Source organism: Falco rusticolus, chromosome 2 (genome assembly GCF_015220075.1).
Source record: "Falco rusticolus isolate bFalRus1 chromosome 2, bFalRus1.pri, whole genome shotgun sequence".
Lineage (NCBI taxonomy): Eukaryota > Metazoa > Chordata > Aves > Falconiformes > Falconidae > Falco > Falco rusticolus.
Genome location: NC_051188.1, coordinates 96,104,504 through 96,123,817, shown reverse-complemented (window position 1 = coordinate 96,123,817; position 19,314 = coordinate 96,104,504). Strand labels below are relative to the sequence as shown.

The following is a 19,314-nucleotide window of genomic DNA, read 5'->3' as shown; positions in this document are numbered from 1 at the left end:
AGGTTTATATTCAGACGGAAGGCAGAGTTGATATTATAGCTGGATAATAATTATTCAAAAATTAATAGGATACTCAGTCCAATTTTGAACTGTGGACAACAAAGATACCAATCAAGACTGCATTAACCTCCTTTGTAGAAGTGAGAACTAATGAGCAGACAGTCATATGCATCATGGGATGGTGTCAGGCAAGTGGCAGAGTTGGTGCAGAAATGAAGAAATGTTTTTCTGAAATGAGTCCCTTATGTTGTATTCTGAACTATGCCTGAAATACTTGGAATAGCAATTTCCACGTGAAAACATTCGGACTGCCTTTAGCAGCTGACCGGGTTAAATGTTTTATACAGCATTGGAGTTCTGTGTTAATTGACGAAACAGAAGTGCTTCGGTTTCAAGAAATACTGTGAGAAAATGCAAGGGATAATTCAAAGACAGTGTTTCTAAAGTTATGCTTACCAGGGACCTCTCAGGCTTTGTGTACCATCTCAAGCTTTTTGCCTTGCACCTTTTAAAAGAAAACATAAATGCATGTGATTTTTCTAAGCCTCTTGCTATGTTTGTTTACTCAGAAAGTAATAAGATTTCTAGGCAATAACTTTCTGTTTGTATTGAAAAACCCCAGAAACAGAGGAATCCTCTGTAAATCTCAATGGTGTTTCCAACGCCGATCTCAATCTTGTTCTGTAAATTCAGTACTTTGTTGACACCCTTACTAAGCTGCTGTTGGCTCTTGTCCAACCATTGCTTAAAAACCTTGGTGGCTGCCAGCCACAGGATTCCTTTCCCTCCTCCTCAGAGTCTTGGGAGCCTTTGAAGTCTTCTTTAACCAGTTGGGCATTCCCCAGTGAGGGAATAATATATTCTCTGCATTTGTCTGGGGATGTTCTTCAATTACTGTAGGTTGGGTTTTTTTTTTTATTTTTGGGTTTTTTTTTTAATTGGTCATAAAGAAATGAAGGAAGTGAATTTTGTCATACAATTTAGCTTTATTTTTGTTGTTACATGACAAAACTGTAGAAATCCAGGGCAAAGTGAAGCCTCTGTACTTTATAAAACAGAAGAGAATGTCAGTACTGTACTGAAGAAGTTTTCTGCCTCAGAAGGTTGCTGCTAGCTTTTTAGAAGGCTTCTGAAATAATTTGCTAAGAGATGTAGTGCCCTATAGTGGAGCACCTCAGAAGTTTAATGTGTGATACAACATAACTTTTTAGCCTTGGCTGTTTATTGAGATTAGAGCTATTAATTTCCTATTCAAAAAGAGGCACTAGGATCCAGGTTTTCTGTCTTGTAAATGTTTATTAATTTCTGCATGGTTTCCATAGGGGACTAGCAGTTGTAGGAATATTAAATTTGCACAGTTTCCAGGAACACTTCTAGACAGATGAGATAGCATTGCAAATTGTCATGTCCTCAGTAAAGGACGGGCTGCCATGTGAACTTGGTTTATTTATGCTTGCCCTGCATGCAGAGAAGGATTTATGGAGACTGGAACAAGCCACAGCATGTCGAGTTGTGGGCTGCAGAGGTAGTCTGGGGGCATTGGAGCCAAAAGGTGTGGCTGGGAACTGAGGGTCCCTGGGATGCAGGGAGAAATTGCAGATCTTTATATTGTTGCAGTGTGAGGAGTTGTGGGGAGGGAAAAGTTACAGCTGTTGAAAGAAAAGGTTGTTAGAAATGTAATATAAAAATCTGTTGGAAGTACTGTTCATAGATGAGTTTTTTGGGTTTGTTTATATACTTTTCAGAGGGCTCTCAAATGGTAGAGCTGCTAGCATGACCTCGACGCCATTAGTTCTTAATGTATTGGGCTCAATCTTTTATGCTTTCTTATTTCATCACTGACTCCAGTATACTGAATTATGTACTCAAGATTAATACAAAACATAACTGGCTTTAATCTCTTGTGAGAAACAAAATTTGGAAAAAATGACTAGGTGCTTGCCTCACTGTACGTAGGTTCTGTCACTACTTTGAAGACTGACATTGCATCTGCAGCAGCTTCTTTCTGGTAGAGCCTGAATCGTCAGAAATTAACATTCACTTAAACATGAGACTTTACGTGGACATCCTCATGTAAAACATACTTGCTAGCTTGAGCACCGCCACCAAAAGAAAACAAATGAACCAATAATTTCTTTAGGATTTTAAGGCCTGTGTCTTTCTCAAATGTCTTTGCAATTGCAAAGAAATTGCTGTATGGTAGTAACTTTAAGAATTAACATATATGGGAAAGATTCTGTACTGGAAACCTATTTTTTACTTGTATTTGTATGCAAACTGTTCTAAACCCTGGAAAGGGAAAGCATGAGGGTGCTGCACTTGAAGCAAAAAAAGAAGCCATTTAAATGATTTTATGGATTTGAGATTAAAATGCTAACTTTTATGTTGAATGACCTTATTGTTCTTAATTATGCAGATGTAGTCACCTTTTGGGATGTTACACTTGTGAAGTTGTATGTAGTATCTTCAGGTTGTTCCAATCATGTATAGAGTTACGGGTTAAGCACTGAGATTCCTTTCACTCTCCTGTGTAGTTCTGGGTTTTTAGGTAGTTCTCAGAATTTTCAAGTTGGCTGTGAGCCAAGGTTTGATCCAAAACACTGTTTTCTTTGGGTTTGCTCTAGTTTGTAAAGAAAAGAATCCGATTTAAATGCCTTTTATATTTGAAAGGGCTTTTCCTGTTCTTTCACTCTGCTTCCTTCCTTCTTCTCATCTCTGGAGTGATTTTGAGCCCTGTAGTGTTAAGTGTGCTTGTTAAGAGCAGACCTTCACAAAATAATTTGTATTTGTGGGATAAAGTGTCCTAATTTTTTATTTTTTTTAATGCTTTTCTCCTTAGAGCTCACACAAATTGAGGACCCAAGGGAGCAATGGAGAAGGGAGCAGGAACGCATGCTAAAGGAATATTTAATAGTTGCCCAGGAGGCACTCAATGCCAAGAAAGAGATTTACCAAATAAAGCAGCAGCGTTTTGAACTAGCTCAAGAAGAATATCAACAATTGCACAAAATGTGTGAGGATGACAGCCGTTCTTATGCCAGCTGTGAGTTTACTAGACTTTTCTTTTTTTACCCATCTGCCTCTCACAACATGTGGTTTAAGAAATAGTGTGACATGTTTCCATCACCCAGTTGTCCTCTGAATGAAAATCTTGACTACAGAAGTGAGGTGCTCTCTTTTGACTCTGCTATTCGGGGACTTCTGTTTCCTGTTAGGTCTATGAGAACATGCCTTTTTAAGATTAAATGGGGATATATTCCAGCTAGCATCTGTAGTCATCTCAGGGCCAGCCGTAGTGACGCTTCGTGCAAGGCAACAAATATAAGACTGAATGTTGCTGGACCAGCCACCTATTTGCTCTCCTAAATTCATAGCTTATTCCGTCCTTGACATGGGGAAGCCTTCTGTGGATCCATGGTTGGTTTATTGACTTATGAAGAGTTAAGGGCAAGGTGTTATGGTCAAGAGTGCCTCTAACCATGAAGTAGTAAGCGGTGTCTCCTTAGCGCACTTCATTCTTGAATGCCAGCTTCTGATCCTAACGCTGGTGGTGTGGGTTGTAGAGCCTTGATTTCTTGCCCTATTCATTCTTTAGATGTCTCTGGTAGCTTGGAGTAGATGATAACTTTTTTTCTGAAATCTAAAGTTGTTGCGCTGCTCTCATGGCTGTTGGCTGGTGCAACCAGAAAGGGGGTGTCTGCTGAAAAGTCAAAATATCTAGTTCAAAGAAGTGTATCAAATGGATGTATCCACCAGCCCTGTGTGGAGTGGAGTTTCACTGTGCTGGTGGCTTTTCAGTGGCTGCCGTGTGTACAGCCATTGTTTAACTGCAGGATTTGCTGGTAAATGTGAAGTGCTTGATAAGTATGTGAAGCTCTGCTTAGCCCTTTCTGAAAATGTTCAAGAAATCTGACCATGGTGGGGGTGGTAAAGCAGGCATCTGGATAGAAGTGTTTAGCTACTGATCCACTGGCATTTACTAGTCCAAGGTAATTCATATGTATGCCAAAATCCTGAATAAAAGATGTATTGTAGGGCTGAGGTGTTCCAGGTGGTCTTGACCAAGTGTTCTTTTACTGTTGAACTGGGATTATCTCATCTTTTTGTTTAGTTTTAATTATATGTACTCGGTGATTTAGTTTGTGACATAACTGAACAGTTGTGACTAGTCTTATTTCTCCCTGTTATTTTCAAGTTTCTCAAGAATTATTAAGAAAGATTATTTTTTTCTTATTATTAAGAAAGAAATTAAAAAAATACTTTTTAAAGAGTGTTTACCTACTGTTTAAAGACTTGGAATACGGTCATTAATATTTTTTTAGATTATAAAATTTAAATATACATGTATTACAACACATTTCTAGGAGCTTGGGCTTTTTGTTTTCGAAAATTTGCAATAGTTCTGTAGTGTGTTTTGCTGAATTACTTCAGGCGTCTATACAGAAACCTCTGTTGAAGATGATAGTATACTAGAAAAATATAACCTGTTTTTCATATTTTTAAAGCTCTTGGAAAAAAACAGTTGCTTGAAACGTCAACAAAATATGACTGAAAATGACAAAATTGGAGGTTATCTGTAGCATGAATACAAATGCTATGTCAATTGACTTTTATGTTTCTCAATCTTCTGTTAGTTTTTTAGGTATATCTGTGGAATTGATAATAAGATACTATAAAATCATTTAAATAAAACCTTTCACTTGTTTTCAGGTGAAAAAATATTTACATTTTCTACAGATATGTTAATATATTTTATATTGGTTTAGGGTCATATGCATCTGTTCTGAGAAAATGTGATGGGCTGATCAGTCAGTTGATACATTTTAAAAAAAATTTCCGTTTTGGGGTTTAATCATACTGTCAACTCCAAGATTCCCCAAGGCTTCTCCACTTGTTTTTCTTAATTTGATTCCTCCACTCCACTCTGGGATGCTTGCTTCTCTGTCTATTGTATGGAAATCTTAGGATCCTCATTCAAGTGCAATTAGATGACCAAAGCTGGGTGCTTGTATTGCACATATTCCTGCCTCCACCACCACTTGTTTCAGTATGTTGTGTTAAAAGAACGAAGACTTCACAAACTGTTTTTTCCTCTCCCTGCTTGTGGGTGCTGCCATTAACTCAGTGTTGTGTGCTTATGAGTGGGAGGTGGTGTGAGCTCAGTGGTTGTGGGTTGGCAGGGAGGTGCCCATGCAGCAGTTTTGTGACTCAGTTGTGATCAGCACTGTTTAAAAAAAAAATTTTCCATAGAAAATCCTGGATTTAGAGAATTAGCCCAGGCATGACTACTCGTTTTGGTAAGTTCCTGCACACTTGACGTGACCTTGGCATTGCAGTATTCTTTTGAGAGTCAAAGAGCTCAGTGCAATGCAGATACAGATATGGGGCAACCTTCAGCCCTACAAAAGGATGGTAGGTCTAACAGCACAACCCCGTCCACTCACATACCAGGCATTTTTCAGTGGGCCAGTGCTGCTGTAAATGATTTACTCAATAAATCATGGTTAGTCTTGTCCTCTAGGACCTTTATTTCATCTGTCTAGGCTTTAGCTTGTAATACTGCTGCTTGAAATCATTGCTTGACTCTAGATATGCTTGTGTTAAAAGCTCACTTGCCAGAGGCTGATCTGTATTTGGTTCCCCATGCTGTTGCTTTAGGAAGCAACTTCTTTCTGTAGGTCATTGAATTTTGTTCTGACCATAGTTTTGTTTACTTTAGTCCTTATCATACTGTTAATTCAACATACCTAGGAAGGAATTGCCAATTGTTAATTGCATCAGTAAATGCCACCATCCTGTCATGGAAGGCAGTTGCTTTTAAGTTAGATGCAGTGCTGGTATATACACATTTTGTTGTTGTTCAGGACAAAAAAAAAAAAAAAAAAAAAAGTCAGACAGGCCAAAGGTAATTCTTTGGTTCTACTTTAGCACAGAGGATTATTTTAAAACCTTGTGACTTGCAACACAAAGAATGAATACAATGATCTGTTACATAGTGCCACATCTTAACAAATGTATTAAGGAGGGAAAAAAAAAAAGATTTAAAATGCTGTTTTCCATCTGTTTAGCATTCTCTGGATTTTCAACTAATACCAAGTATGATCCATATCAGATTAAAGCAGAAATAGCCAGCCGTCGTGACAGAGTGAGTAATTTTTTTTTCATTTTGTAAAAATATGAATTAGACATGGGGAAGGGAGTGGGACTATGTGTTTTTCTTTTACTTTAGCATTTACACTGGATGTTGCATGCATTTTTAGAAATATATTAAAACTGCTCTACTACTCTGACCTATTGTTCAATGCAAATGAGTATATATTTACTGCATTTCAGTGCTTTGCAAAGTAATGTTTTTTCCATGTTACAAGCATAAAGATTTTTATCATGGATATCAGAGGCGAACTCAGTCTGTCTTTCAGAAATCTCTGTGTGAACTGCCACAAGCAGTGAATACTCTGCAGCCAGATTCTTTCTTGATTAAATGCGGTTCAAACCCACTGCCTTAATATTTCACCATTTCCCCATTTTCAGTGGGGTTCCATGAATGTTATTGAACTCCAGATTTAGCCATTTGGTTGGAAATCTGTTCACAATTCATGTGATGTGTTGGCCAAATGTAACTTTTTAGCTGATTTGGCCAGAGCTCCTCTATGAGGGGAGGGGAGTTCAAGCATTCTGACAGTAACAAGCAGTTCTGTAATAGAAATATCCATTTTTATATATATTTTTAAACAAGATTAATGCTTTTGGTACTGTATTTGCTGAAGGAAGAATAGTTAACTTCTCGACTTTCTCCCATGCTGCTCTAGCAAAGAGTTAAATTCTGCACATTGGTTTCAAGCAAAATGATGTAGCTTGAAAATATGGCTATATAGCTATAGTCATAAACAACTGTAAAAAGTAGTTTATAATATTAAGCTCTAGAACTCACTTCTAGATGGCATGTTTCTTTTTATTAATGGATAAAATGTTATTTAGCATGCCAGGCAGTCAGCTTACAAAATAAATAAAAAATACTTGTCTTTGCAGGATAGTTTTCTGTTTTTGTTGTAGTGATGACTTTTCACATGAGTGCCTCTGAAAATAAATCCCGTTCACCACCCTTCAAAGGCATTTATTCTGTCTGTCTGTATATGTTTACTACATGCTGACTAGTGTTTGCTTGTTTTGCATACTGTAAATGTCAGCATATTCTAAACAAGAAAATAAGCTTTATTTATTTAAATAGTATTTAAAGAAAATAAACAAGGTCTTATAGGACTATTTCTCTCTGTTCCTGCATCTTAAAACAAAATGATCTCCTAAGTGCATAAGATAGCCTGTTCAACTGAATGTATGCATAGGCATTGAGTTGTTTCAGGTAATAGAATAAAATATGCACTATAAAGTGTTTGTGTACATGATATTAGTGATGCATTTTTTTCGTTTTACTTTTGGTGAGTGTCGAAAGACTTGGTGAGGGTATAGGAGTGTTTTGGGGGCTGGTGCCATGAGTTTTGAGGAAAGGGCAAGAACACATGGGGAAGAGGACCACACAGGATGGTGGGACTGACAGTCTTGGTTTGCATCCCCAGAACTGCCGTGAAGCCCCTCACTCTTTGAGTAAAGCTGACAGAATTAATCTATGCCTGGATATGTAGGATATTTTAACTATTTTTTTTACAAACTGTTTTTTTAAAAAAACTTTTTTCCTTTCTCTTGTCGCGCTCTCTTCCTATCCCTCCCTACTCTTTTTTAGTAATGTTTTTGTTATTTATTGATGTACATGTGGAAACCAAAAGCACTTGGTATATTTTAGAAAAGGTACCAAATTTGATAGCTTGAGAAGAGAGGGGTTTTTTTCTTCTATCCCTGCCCCTCTTTGGGGTCTCAGTTCAGTCTTAAGCCTCCCTGCCACACATTGAAACACTTCTGTTCCCCCAGTTTGTCTGTAGTCCCTTGCATCCTACTCCCCATGTTGGCCTCATTTATCTATCAACTTTGGAGGTCAAGAAGCTATTTCTATGCAGATTGTTCTTGCTGCTGGTAGTGCCCTTCTAAGCTCTACCCAACCTCCTCAGGTAACTGTTTTCATAAAACCACAAAAATATGTTTTGGGAGACATCACTGTTTTGTCACTTTTGATCTGTGCTCTAGTTGGATCAGGGTAATTGGTGGGGGAATTGAGAGGGCAGGACAATATGAAAATAACTGGAGAAAATCAGGCTGCCATTTCTGGGAGAGAAGGCTGCTATTGCTAGTGATTTTTTTTTTTGAGCAATAAACAGCATTGAATGTTCATCTTTTTTTAAGTGGACTGAAGAGTTGAAGACAGTTGAGAGGTGTCTGTCTGCTACAAGGGGAGAAGAAAAATCATATGGATTGAAACTTGCTATCTGTTAGCATAAACTATTGCAGGTAGAAACCAGTAAAATAGATGAGGAAATTAATACTTTGAAAGCTGAATATTGTGATTGCTGTTTCATTGGGTCTTACGATATTTCAGAAAGTCTTCTGTTATCTCAGCGCAAACTTTAAAGAGGTTTTAGATTATCACTCCCAATTTTTTTGAAGTAACTTAAGACTTTGTATTGGAAAACCAATTATTTTTTATTATGAAAGTTTCTGTTGCATATTATTACTTAAAGTTATTTTGTTATATTCAGCTTTCTAGGCTAAAACGAGAATTGGCACAGATGAAGCAGGAGCTGCAATATAAGGAAAAAGGAGTGGAAACTCTGCAAGAGTAAGTTAAGAGTTTGTGGGAGGATCTTTTTTTCTTCTTTACTTTATATGCCTTGGAATGAATTTCCTAGAAGAGCACTGCCAAAAAGAAAGAAGGTTGAAACCTCTTAATCGCTTTTCTTAAGAGTTTCTGCTACGATTGTGATGTGGGGTGAGAATAGTGTGAAATGATGGAAGAAGGGTTGGACAGAATTGGTTGGATTGGTTTATTTCATAGATTCACATGTGAAAACAGTTATATAGGCCCTGTTGTTTCCTTAAGATGTTGTCGAGGTGGGATTAGATTTTTAGAATTTTTTCCAAATATTTTCTGGAGATACCTCCTGCCTGGAGCGCAGCCCGAACAAAGCACCATGCAGTAGAGCAGCTTCCCTGTGAACAGTACCAAGGCTTTCTGGCTGGGCACAGTATTTCTCCTGAGGGGTACGCTGTACGCCACAACACTACCTCTTCCTTTTACCTGAGTGTCAGGCCACCTGATTCTGCACAGTATAGCTGATTTGTGTGTGTAAATCTGATGGTCTGTGAGACCTTGGATCTTGTTGCATGTGTGCAGAATGAGTGCACGTAGATGTGACTCCTTGTCTCCTCTCTGCGAGTAAAGATAGCTCTGGGCAATTTGCCACCGCTCCCAAGGCCATTAAGCAGCCTGTGCTCTGTTTCCTTTGCGCTCAGTGGTGGCAAAGGTTGTGAACGGTTGTGGTGACCCTCTCCCTGCCACTCTTCCTGCAGGCCATCAGATGGGAACTGAGTGACTTCCATCTGTGTGCTGCTTAGTCACCTACACAAACAGCATATACATGGAATGCCCAGTGGGATAAGGAGAGAGGTTGCAAGGCCATGGAAGAGGTGGCAAGTAAATACAGGTTGTTGTGACTTCCAGATTTGTTCAACAAGGCCAGGGGCTAAGACCATATGTTGAAGTGCTCTTGGATTTGCGTTGGATATGTGGCCGTGGCATTAGAAATCTTGGCCTTTTTTCCAGCTTGCATGTGAATGAACTGCCTAATGCAGGCGCTTCCTGAAAACATTGGAACTGTTGCATGTCTAATGAATTTTGCAGCGTAAGTACAGTACATGTGGAAATATTTTGAAGCTATGGATTTATTGCTGCATTGGTGTTACAAAGCATGCACACTTTGCTTCAGTAATTCTGGAAAACTTCCAGGGATCCTGGAGCAATTAGGTTACTTATTTTCCAACTTTGATTTTGATAGGTATTACATTAACAAAATGATTTAAAGGGACATACTCAGATGCTACTTTTAAAGGAGAGGGAGTAGCCCATGCACTTAATATTGATGGTTTGGTTGCTGAGTTGTGGATTGGTTTTTTTTGTGTGTGGTGGTGGTTTGTTTGGGTTTTTTTTTTTCAGCTTAAAAGAGTTTTGTTTTATAATGCATTTTAAAAGCTTCAGAAAAGAAAACCTGTTCAACCAAAATTCTTCATTGGCAGATATAATGTAATAATTTTCAGGCATAAATATGTTTTTATTGACTACATGAAGGTAGTTACAGGTAGCTATGGGAATTGTTAATGTATGATATTAACTGAAAATTAGTAAAATAAAGCACTCAGTATACTGAAATAGCAAATATTTTAAGAAATATTTTAAGTATAGTCAACATCTTAGAATAGTGGCCTACATATATGAGCAGTAACAGAACAAAAGAAATTTTGTCATGGGGTTCTTAATCATACTTTAACTGAGTAAGAATCACCTTGCCTTTTCTACTTTCTTTAATTATTTTCTTTTCCTGGTTATTGGGTTATTTTATGGGTATAGGTTCAATTGTTTTATAAAAGGACTAACCACTTGACTAGGATGATAGAAGTATTTGAAGGCCATTTGAAACTCAAGATTATTTTAATTAATATAATTCAAGATAGTCCAGCAAAGTAGTGCAACTTCCTGAAAAGTAAAGTCTGCGAATGGATTAAGAATACAAATGCTAGTCTTGGATTTTAGCCCAAGAGAAGTCACCCGTACTTCAGGATGGGGGGATAGGAGAGACGTTCAAGAGAGGAATTATTTTAAAGCGTATCTGATTAGTCAGTAGTCACTCTAATAATCTAGTTTAAAAGTTCAAGCATGACAACTCAGTGCTTCAGTGCTGCTCATTGTTGCTGTTGCTACAGTCACTCCATGTCTGGTTGGTGCACTGGGTGGTATTTGCTGTTGCTCGCTGAAGCTGGGGAGAATGTTTCGCCTGTGCGTTATCTGGGATTGCAGTGAATTTCTGACAGTGCTTGTGCCTTGCTGAGCTCTGCTGTCTGCAGTGACGTCTTCACGTGTGAACCAGAGGCTTGTGGGTTTGTTTTTGTTTTGTGTTTTTAAGTAATTTTTTATTTACCTTTCTGATGAGATACATGCTTTCTTTTGAGGATTTTGCTTCTAGTAGGAAGTGAGTCAGTTTGGAGAGTACTCACATTAACAGGTGAAAAGAGAAGTTTCTCTAGCCTCCTTGTGTAGTCAGTAGACAAATCACACTAAAGTCTGACTGTGCTCTAGTTGACCCTGAGCGATCTCTCCTATTCCTTGTATTTGTTGGGAGAGAAAGGTCACTAAAATCAAGTACCAAAGCTGATGTATTTCAGTTTTTGCATATCCACAGAGTAACTGTATTGTCTAAAAAGTAACACGTTACTCCTTCTTTAACACAAAAATGCTGATATGTTTTTTTGTTGTTGTTGTTGTTTTTTTTTTCTTTTTAAGTTTCTTACATCTCAGACATTCTCCCCTCTCGTTACCTTTTCTAAATTTTTGGTCTGTGTAGTTTTTCTTCTTTCTTGTGCTAGGTCAAATCCAAGTAACTGCCAAACTGAGAATGGCACACATCCTGTTCAGCTTTTTTGAAGTAATTTTCTTTGCTTTATTTCAAGTATAAGCCAAGAACAATATTAGGACCTGTCACACTTTGGGCTTTACATCTGGCTAAATGTTTGCTTTGAAAGTGTGACCAGAATGGCATTATGAGCAGGTATCAGAACCTGCTGCCGTCCAACTGCCTGTGCAACCTCTGCTGGTTACAGCTCTCAGAGATAAACATTATGGTGAGGGTGGTTAAGTTGTTCAGTATTTCCATTGGTTTACATTGCTGTTTGATTCAGATGCCTTTGTTAAACACAAATCTGTTGCATTGACATTTACCACGTACAGTGTCTGCCTTGGACGAAGTTTTGTTTTCTGTCCTTTTTAATTTTAGTAAAATGGCTTAGCCATCTTTGAGGAGAATAAAAAAAGAAAAACATCACAACAAAACAGAAAAACTTTAAACAACTAGAGAAAAGTGGGGTTTTGTGGGGGGAGAGAGGATTGAGGGTTTTTTTTAATGCTTCTACAACTCCAGTATAGTCAAAATTTCAAACTTCATAACGCTGCAGTTCAGCTTTTTTGTTAGAGCTGTATTTTCTACAGTTTCATCCAAATTTGGCAATGTTGTAATAAGCCCTTGGACATCACCGTCTGCCGTTACCCACTGGAGACTTTCTAGAGCTCCCTGTTGAAAGCCTGCAAAGATCTCACCCAGCATGATGCTGTTCCTCAGCCTCCACAGGTGCCTTTGCCCTAAGGTGTGGCTGATCGTGTCGCAGTCCAGAGTTACAGGGTTAAAGATGAGCCTTTCCTGGAACAAACTCCTTCCTCTGACCTGGTGGCAGGGACTGAGAACTAGGAACAGTTCTTCCTCCCCTGTGTTTTCAGTGACCCTTCTGCTGGAAAGCAGGAATTTTTGAGGAAGGAGGCGCCTAGCAACAAAGGAAACGAAAACTTGGCCAGTTGACTGCAAGAGCAGAGTAAATGCTGTGAGAAGTTGGGAGAGACAGGGAATTAGGACTGACTAAATAATTTGTAGCTACAGACTAGAGGATATGAGACCTGACAAAAGCTTTAAAGTTGGATTTTAATTCAACTACAGACCTGTGCTTTGGTGAGGATGGGGGGGACTTGTATTTGAAAGCACATGGCGGAAAACAGGAACACATAAACTGCCATATAGGACTGAAACCACTGCAAGTGCATTTAATAGTCTGTGTATCCTAGAAACATCTTCCTCAGAAAATGTGTATTTTATTCATGGTTCTGTGTATCAGTTGGATGTTCATACAAAGGTCTCACCTGTATTTGTATCGTGCTGCTTTCCATTAATAAAATGGAAGATTCTTGTTAACTTTATGAAAGGAGGAAAAAAACGCTAACAGACAGGGCGTAACAAGTAATTTTATAAGGTGCTTAAGTCAATTTGGGTTGACAGAAACACTGATTTAAGCTCAGATATTTCTGGCAGTAGAAACTTTTCTGATTATTTCCTTAAACAAATACCAGTTGGTAAGTTGGGCTCCAAAATTACCATGAGTATGTGGGTAAGTGGACAAAAATCTGGTTGAAATTAAAACATTTTCTTTTCCTGAAATGCCACCTTGGACCTGGCAAACAGTATAATGAGCAGCTGTGTAGCAGGCATTTTTGGATCTAATATTTGGGTGGAATCTATGTTCTTAACATTAAGGTAACCTTCAGATAAAACTACATGTTATCTTTTTTGTGTAACTTGTAGTGATTTGGATTAGGTTTTTTACCATGGTTTTACCTAATCCTTTCAGGATTTTAACTAAAAATTAGTGAAGACTCAAGTAAACATCCAAAAAAGAAAAGAAAATCAACCAACCAAACCCCCCATCTTTAATCCACATGACATTTAAGTCCTTACTTATTCTTGAACAAAAAATCACAAAGGCTTATACATTTTCTTATGCAACACGGGAAAATTACATTTAAGTAGAAAGCTTAATGTTTGGACTCATTTATGTTGCCTCCAAAAGTAGGAGCTGTCAGAAAAAAACCAAACAAACCAAAACCATAGAAAACCAACCTGCATTTTTTTCCTAAATATTGTGAACTGCACAATAAAACCACAGGGCTTTCATTCAAGCATTTTGATTTTTTTTTTATTTTAATATTTTAATTTCAAAGCAACTAATCTGCTGCAAGTGGAATTTCGCTGATTTTGTTTAACTGACAGAACATGCTGAATGGGTGTTGACACTCTTAGCTTAATATAACACCTACCTTGAAACCTTTAGTTATTATTTTAAGTAAGAATTTGAGTATTCTTGTCATATATCTATAGTTATAGTATAGCCAGTCCTACTACATCTTGTTATAAGTTGATGTCCTGTGTAATGAGCAATGGATGTTTTATTTTTAATTCTCTTAACCAGAGACACCCTTTCCTGGAGATGTTCATTCTTAGCGTTGGCTTAGGGACCATTACCATACCACCTTTTTTCTGTGTACACACTTCCTATGCTAGATTAACAGGAAAACTGAGGTTTTAATATTTTAACAGGAATTTAACACAATTTTCACTAATTGCTGTGGGTAGTCTGTTAAGATCCCGTAGTCATTTGTTGTAAATCCAGATGGTTCTTTTAGTAAGTTCTGCAGAGTCTCTAGTCTGGTTGTTTTATCTAAAAATCAAAGCAAATTATCAAGATGATAGACTGAACTAAGTTTCTGTGTCCTGATCTGTTGGCCTTTACTATTGTGAACTGTTGGAAAAGAAGTTGAAAACTCAGACAGTGGATGTCCCTCTTAAGGTGAGAGATTTTTATGTCAAATGGAAACAGTAGTACTTCAACCTGATGTAGTGAGTAGTGCTCTTGCTCCTTGTTGAGTTTGCATTTATAATCTTCTGGGATGGTCTGGTGTGATGTTCTTCAGTGTGGGACAATGACGTCTTCTAGAAAAGATGCTCAAAGATGCCCATAATGGCAGGAAACCACTGGTAGTAAAATTTTACAAATTAAAAATTTCTTCCCAAGAAAATGAAATGCCTTTGTTAGAAACCTCTAAATCAAGGTCAGATAGAAGTTCTGGAAGAGATGTTGCAATGTGTGCATGGAAAATGTGACAGCTAAACTGCCAATATCTTTATCTTTTGAGTTATTACCATGTAGGCTAGTTTTAAGTTGACTCTACTTTTGTTGTTTGAAATAGCCTGTAAGACATTGCCTGTAAGTAAGCAGTGTGTTAGGACATTAAAACCAGGAAATTTGTTGGTTCTGCAGAACCTGGACAGATAATTGCATTGCTTTGTCTTTAGAATGTACTTGTCATTGAGTACTGTGTTAATTCCAATTAGACTATCATTCTATTCCCAGAAGTGTTACATGAATAAACAAGAGGTCTTAAAACGTCTATGCACTTTCTAATTAGGTAAAAATTACTGAATTTGTCTTAATCTTTTCAACAGGATTGATCGTAAGATGTCAAGTGCTCATACAAACTATAGACTGGATGAAGCACAAGCTATAATGAGTGAGCTTCGAACCATAAAGAAGGCTATATGCACAGGTGAAAAAGAAAGGCAGGACCTTATGCAGGTAAAAAATATGCTGCTGAACAAATAGCTGCTATTTTCCTCTGTTTTCTCTTTTGTGATTATATTGGGGTTACTCAGTTTAAGTAAGGAAATAGGGTAGCCTAAACTGATTTTTCTATTTGATAATTGCCAATAGCAGGCAGCTCAAAAGAGGTAAGTAGTCATCGTCTATACTGTGAACACAAAACTTTATATGCATTTCATTTTATATGCATTTCATCTTAGATAATTGTCATGGTTTAACCCCCGCTGGCAACTAAGCACCAACTAAGCAGGGGAAGAGGTTTGGAAGAGTAAAAGTGAGAAAACCACTCCTCATGGGCAGGCAGGTGTTCAGCCACCTCCAGGAAAGCTGGGCTCCATCACATGTGATGGTTACTTGGGAAGACAAATGCCATAATGTTGAATGTCCTCCCACTTCCTCCTTCCTCCAGCCTATATACTCAGCATGACATCACATGGTGTGGGAAATATCCCTTTAGCTGATTCGGGTCAGCTGTCCTGGCTGTGTCCCCTCCCAATTCCCCGTGCCCCTCCTGCCCTCTCGCTGGCAGGGCCTAAGGAACTGAAAAGTCCTTGACTTAGTGTAAACATCACTCAGCAACAACGAAAGCCATCAGTATGCTATAACATTGTTCTCACACCAAATTCAAAACACAGCACTGCACCAGCTGCTAAGAAGAAAATTAACTCAATTCCAGCTGGAACCAGGACAATAATGTACTATCCTTACATTTAGATCAATGTCTTTATTAAATATAGCTTTCCATTGCTGCTGACTATAGAGACTGCTATGAAGTAATTATGCTGCATTAAAAAAAAATCAAAATAAGTTTTATTTATTTGTTTTTCATTTTGTATTATAATGAAGTAGGACTGAGAATTCATGTGCTAAAATGTTTATCAGTTTGTCTACCATGTTTTTCCTTTTATAAGCATTTCACAGAACTGGATCTCTGTGTCACTGTGCCATAGTTTGGCAGTTCTCCTTTTCTTGTCCCAAACTCTCCTCTTAAGTACCCATATCAAGACACATTAGTTGTGAGTGTTCTCTACAAAACTCTCAAAGAATATGAGCAAATACAATGTATACAGAAACCATCATGCAAGCTTTATTTTATGAATCTGAGCACGAGGATTGAAGGGACATAGGTGCCTGAGCAGTGATCTAACTTTTGAATGGATTCTGTACCCTGCTCTTACCTCTTAGTTGCTGTGTCAGTGTTATTAATGTGATAGAAGCTTGATCAAAGGGCTGCAAGCCTCTGCCACCACAGGGACTACAGTACAGAGTTGCCAAAATATGCTGCAGATACAGAGGGATGACAAGGACAATTTTCTTTACTCAGTCTTTGAACTGCTATATGAAAAAAGGCATCTGTTACCTACATTTTTGGGACCGTATTAAATTAATATTGTCATTCAAACACTTTCTTTCCATTTGCTCTCCAGTAGTGTTTCACTGGGGTTTGGTTTTGGGGGTTTTTATGTTAAATGATAGGGGCAGCTTATAATCTACATATAATGAATTTCCATGGTTATACAATTATTCAGTCTCTGATGCGTTACCCAAAAGTCAGCTGACGGACCACAAATCCTTGTTCAAGTAGAGAGAACTTGAAGTTCTATGTCTATAAGTCACTATGAAGTTTCTGCCTTAGCAACTTTTAACATGTTTGATATTATGTGTTGGCCAAGTTTTGAAGTGATTCTCAGTCTTCCACATGCCTGGCTAGTAAGGAATGATTAGACAGTTCTTCATGGATGCAGTGATGCACGTTTTAGGAAACTAACTGATAATTTAAAGATTTGTGTGTGAGATCTTGGAGCAGCTTAACTACTGGCCTTGTTTTGACTCCCCCACTAGATTTCTTTCCCCCCCGCCCCCTTTTCCTTATATATTCTGTTCTCAGTGGTACTAGATCCAGCTGTAATCATTGAGGTGCCTTGAAAATCATATCTGTTAAACCAACTCTAGGTGCACTTGCAGTTTCTTTAAATGCAGTGTTGAGGGAGTTAGAAGTCTAGGATCAAGCTTGGCATCAAGGATTGGGCAGTGCTGGCTGGCAGCAGCAGAATATAGAGGTTGCACAAGACTGAAGGAAAAATGGAAAGTGTTGCCATCCTTCCTCATGGGTGTATGTGACATACAGGAAATACCAGTCTAGGAGGTATCATTTTTCTAATTAATGACAGTGTGTTATGACAGCATCCAGTAATAGACATATAGTCCAGGAGAATCTAGGAAAGAGTTGTTCCACACAAGCCTAGAATGCAAAACAGTTCTGCATGTGTTGTTGCAATTGATATAAGGGATTAAATGCCATAGTTTACAAGATCTACAGCTGTAAAAATTGTATATTTCTGCCAACTTACTGTGCTCTGCAAAAGTATCCAGCTTTCTGCCTGATGTTTTTTTTTTTTTAATTCTGAGGAAAAAAATATTAAATACTTCTGTTGTCACCAAACTTTTCTGTGCTTTGCCTTTTTATAATTAGTTGAAGATTAGTGTTACGGATTTATTTAGCTTTGCCAAACAAGCGCAAGTCTATTTTAAGTATCTTCCTAATGAGTTCAGAATTTGATTTTTAATTTATTATCAATTTTGAAATTGTTTTGTCCTTGAAAATGCTACATTTTAAAGCTATTGTTGGTAAAGCAAGCTTTCTTATGAAAAACTTTTTGTTTTGAAAGCTGTTTATAGAGGAGTTTGAAGTATGATGTAAACAGGTGGGGATTTATTTCAGAGAAAGGAAATAGACAATTTCTTACTATTTCTTAATTTAAATCTGGCCACTGTAGGTAACAGAACTAAACATAGCAGAAGTGACTAAGTCTTGTGTAGGTGCCTGGAAAATTGTAGCTGCCATAGAAATATGATAATTGGATTGAATTGTGTGGGAGAGAAGACTGACAAGGGAAGAAGAGGGTGGTCAGATTTACACTGGGTGCTGTGGTTACAAATAAAGCCAAATATACAGTGTCACTGCTCAAAAAAAGTGAGCAATCTTTTATATAAGATTGAGTAATCAAGGTGCGTGGTCGGGTTCCTGAAAGCAGTGTGTGTGCCCTCCCACCTGCCCAATCCCTTTCATAGTTTTTTTTCTGTTCCAGTATGTGTATATGATTTTAAAATATTGTCCATTATCCTTAGGAAGCATTGGAGTTTGGTTTTTGTGGTTTTTTCTTTCTTTTTTCTATTACTTTCCTTTTGTTACCCATTAAATAGGCTAAGTAGGCTAGATGTGAACTGCACTGGAGCTGTATGTGGCAGAGATCTCCCAAATCAGATAGCATCAGACAGTGATGAAATAACTGTGCTCATTTCTCTCTTTTTGGGTAGGTCTGGGATGGTGTGCCTAGAACTTCACATCCATTTGATAGGCTGGTCTGGCAGTTTCTGTGGGATTACCATAAACAATTCCTAAACCCCAGATGAAAGATGGATTCTTCCGTATAGCTGGGGAGGATATTAGTCCTAGAAGTTCATGTAAATTGTTTCTATCTAAAAGTATGCTAACTCATGTTGTGATCTTCCATGTTAGGATTGCGGGAGGCTGTGCTTTCACTTAACCAACTAGAAGGACTCAAAACATATATGCTTACCCTAGAGCATAGTTACATCCGCACATAGATGTAATTTAAGGTGATGCTACTTGGTGGTTGCCACCTGCTAAATGCTATGTAATTTTTAAGTAGTATCCAGGGTTCTGCAACTGTGCCTGGATGGGAAACCTGTCCAGCAGCCAAGCAGCCCTTCCTTACCCGCCAAGGAGATGCTGGAGGGTGTCAGGAGTACATAAAGTAGCTGAAATATGGGCAAAAGTTTAGATTTAATTTCTGGCATCAAGATGTTTGGTGTTAACATATGCTTCTAACATATAATGTGTTAGCCAAAGGTGCCAGATGGGACGTAGCTTATTTGGGAGAAACGTCAGGCTTTCTGAATCCTCAGTTTTTGTTCATGTTACTGGCTCTACTTACTGGGAAGAGGACATGTTAGATGTTTGATGTTTGTGTAGCTATGATTGGAAATTATTGTTTCTGTGGGTTTTTTTAAACCCATTAGGGATCCATCTTGATCCTCCATACAGCAGGAAACTGACAGGACTGGGTGATTTCTATTGAGTTTTTAAAAAGAGAGTTAGTCAGGAACCTGCAATTTTCAGTTATCATAAAGTGGAAGTCACTGGTTTTCTTTTTGCCA

At 37.9% G+C, this 19,314-nt stretch overlaps 1 protein-coding gene across 5 annotated transcripts in view; it reads left to right on the top strand.

Annotated features, from left to right (window-relative positions):
* The window catches only part of WWC3 (WWC family member 3), a 103,637-nt gene that overhangs the window by 40,054 nt on the left and 44,269 nt on the right, over positions 1-19,314 (top strand). For all 5 annotated transcript variants that reach the window (XM_037377491.1, XM_037377490.1, XM_037377489.1 and 2 more), the window contains exons 3-6: positions 2,840-3,043; positions 6,069-6,145; positions 8,646-8,725; positions 14,979-15,108. In XM_037377491.1, the coding sequence (XP_037233388.1) occupies positions 2,840-3,043; positions 6,069-6,145; positions 8,646-8,725; positions 14,979-15,108 (491 nt within the window). The remainder of the gene's footprint in view (positions 1-2,839; positions 3,044-6,068; positions 6,146-8,645; positions 8,726-14,978; positions 15,109-19,314) is intronic.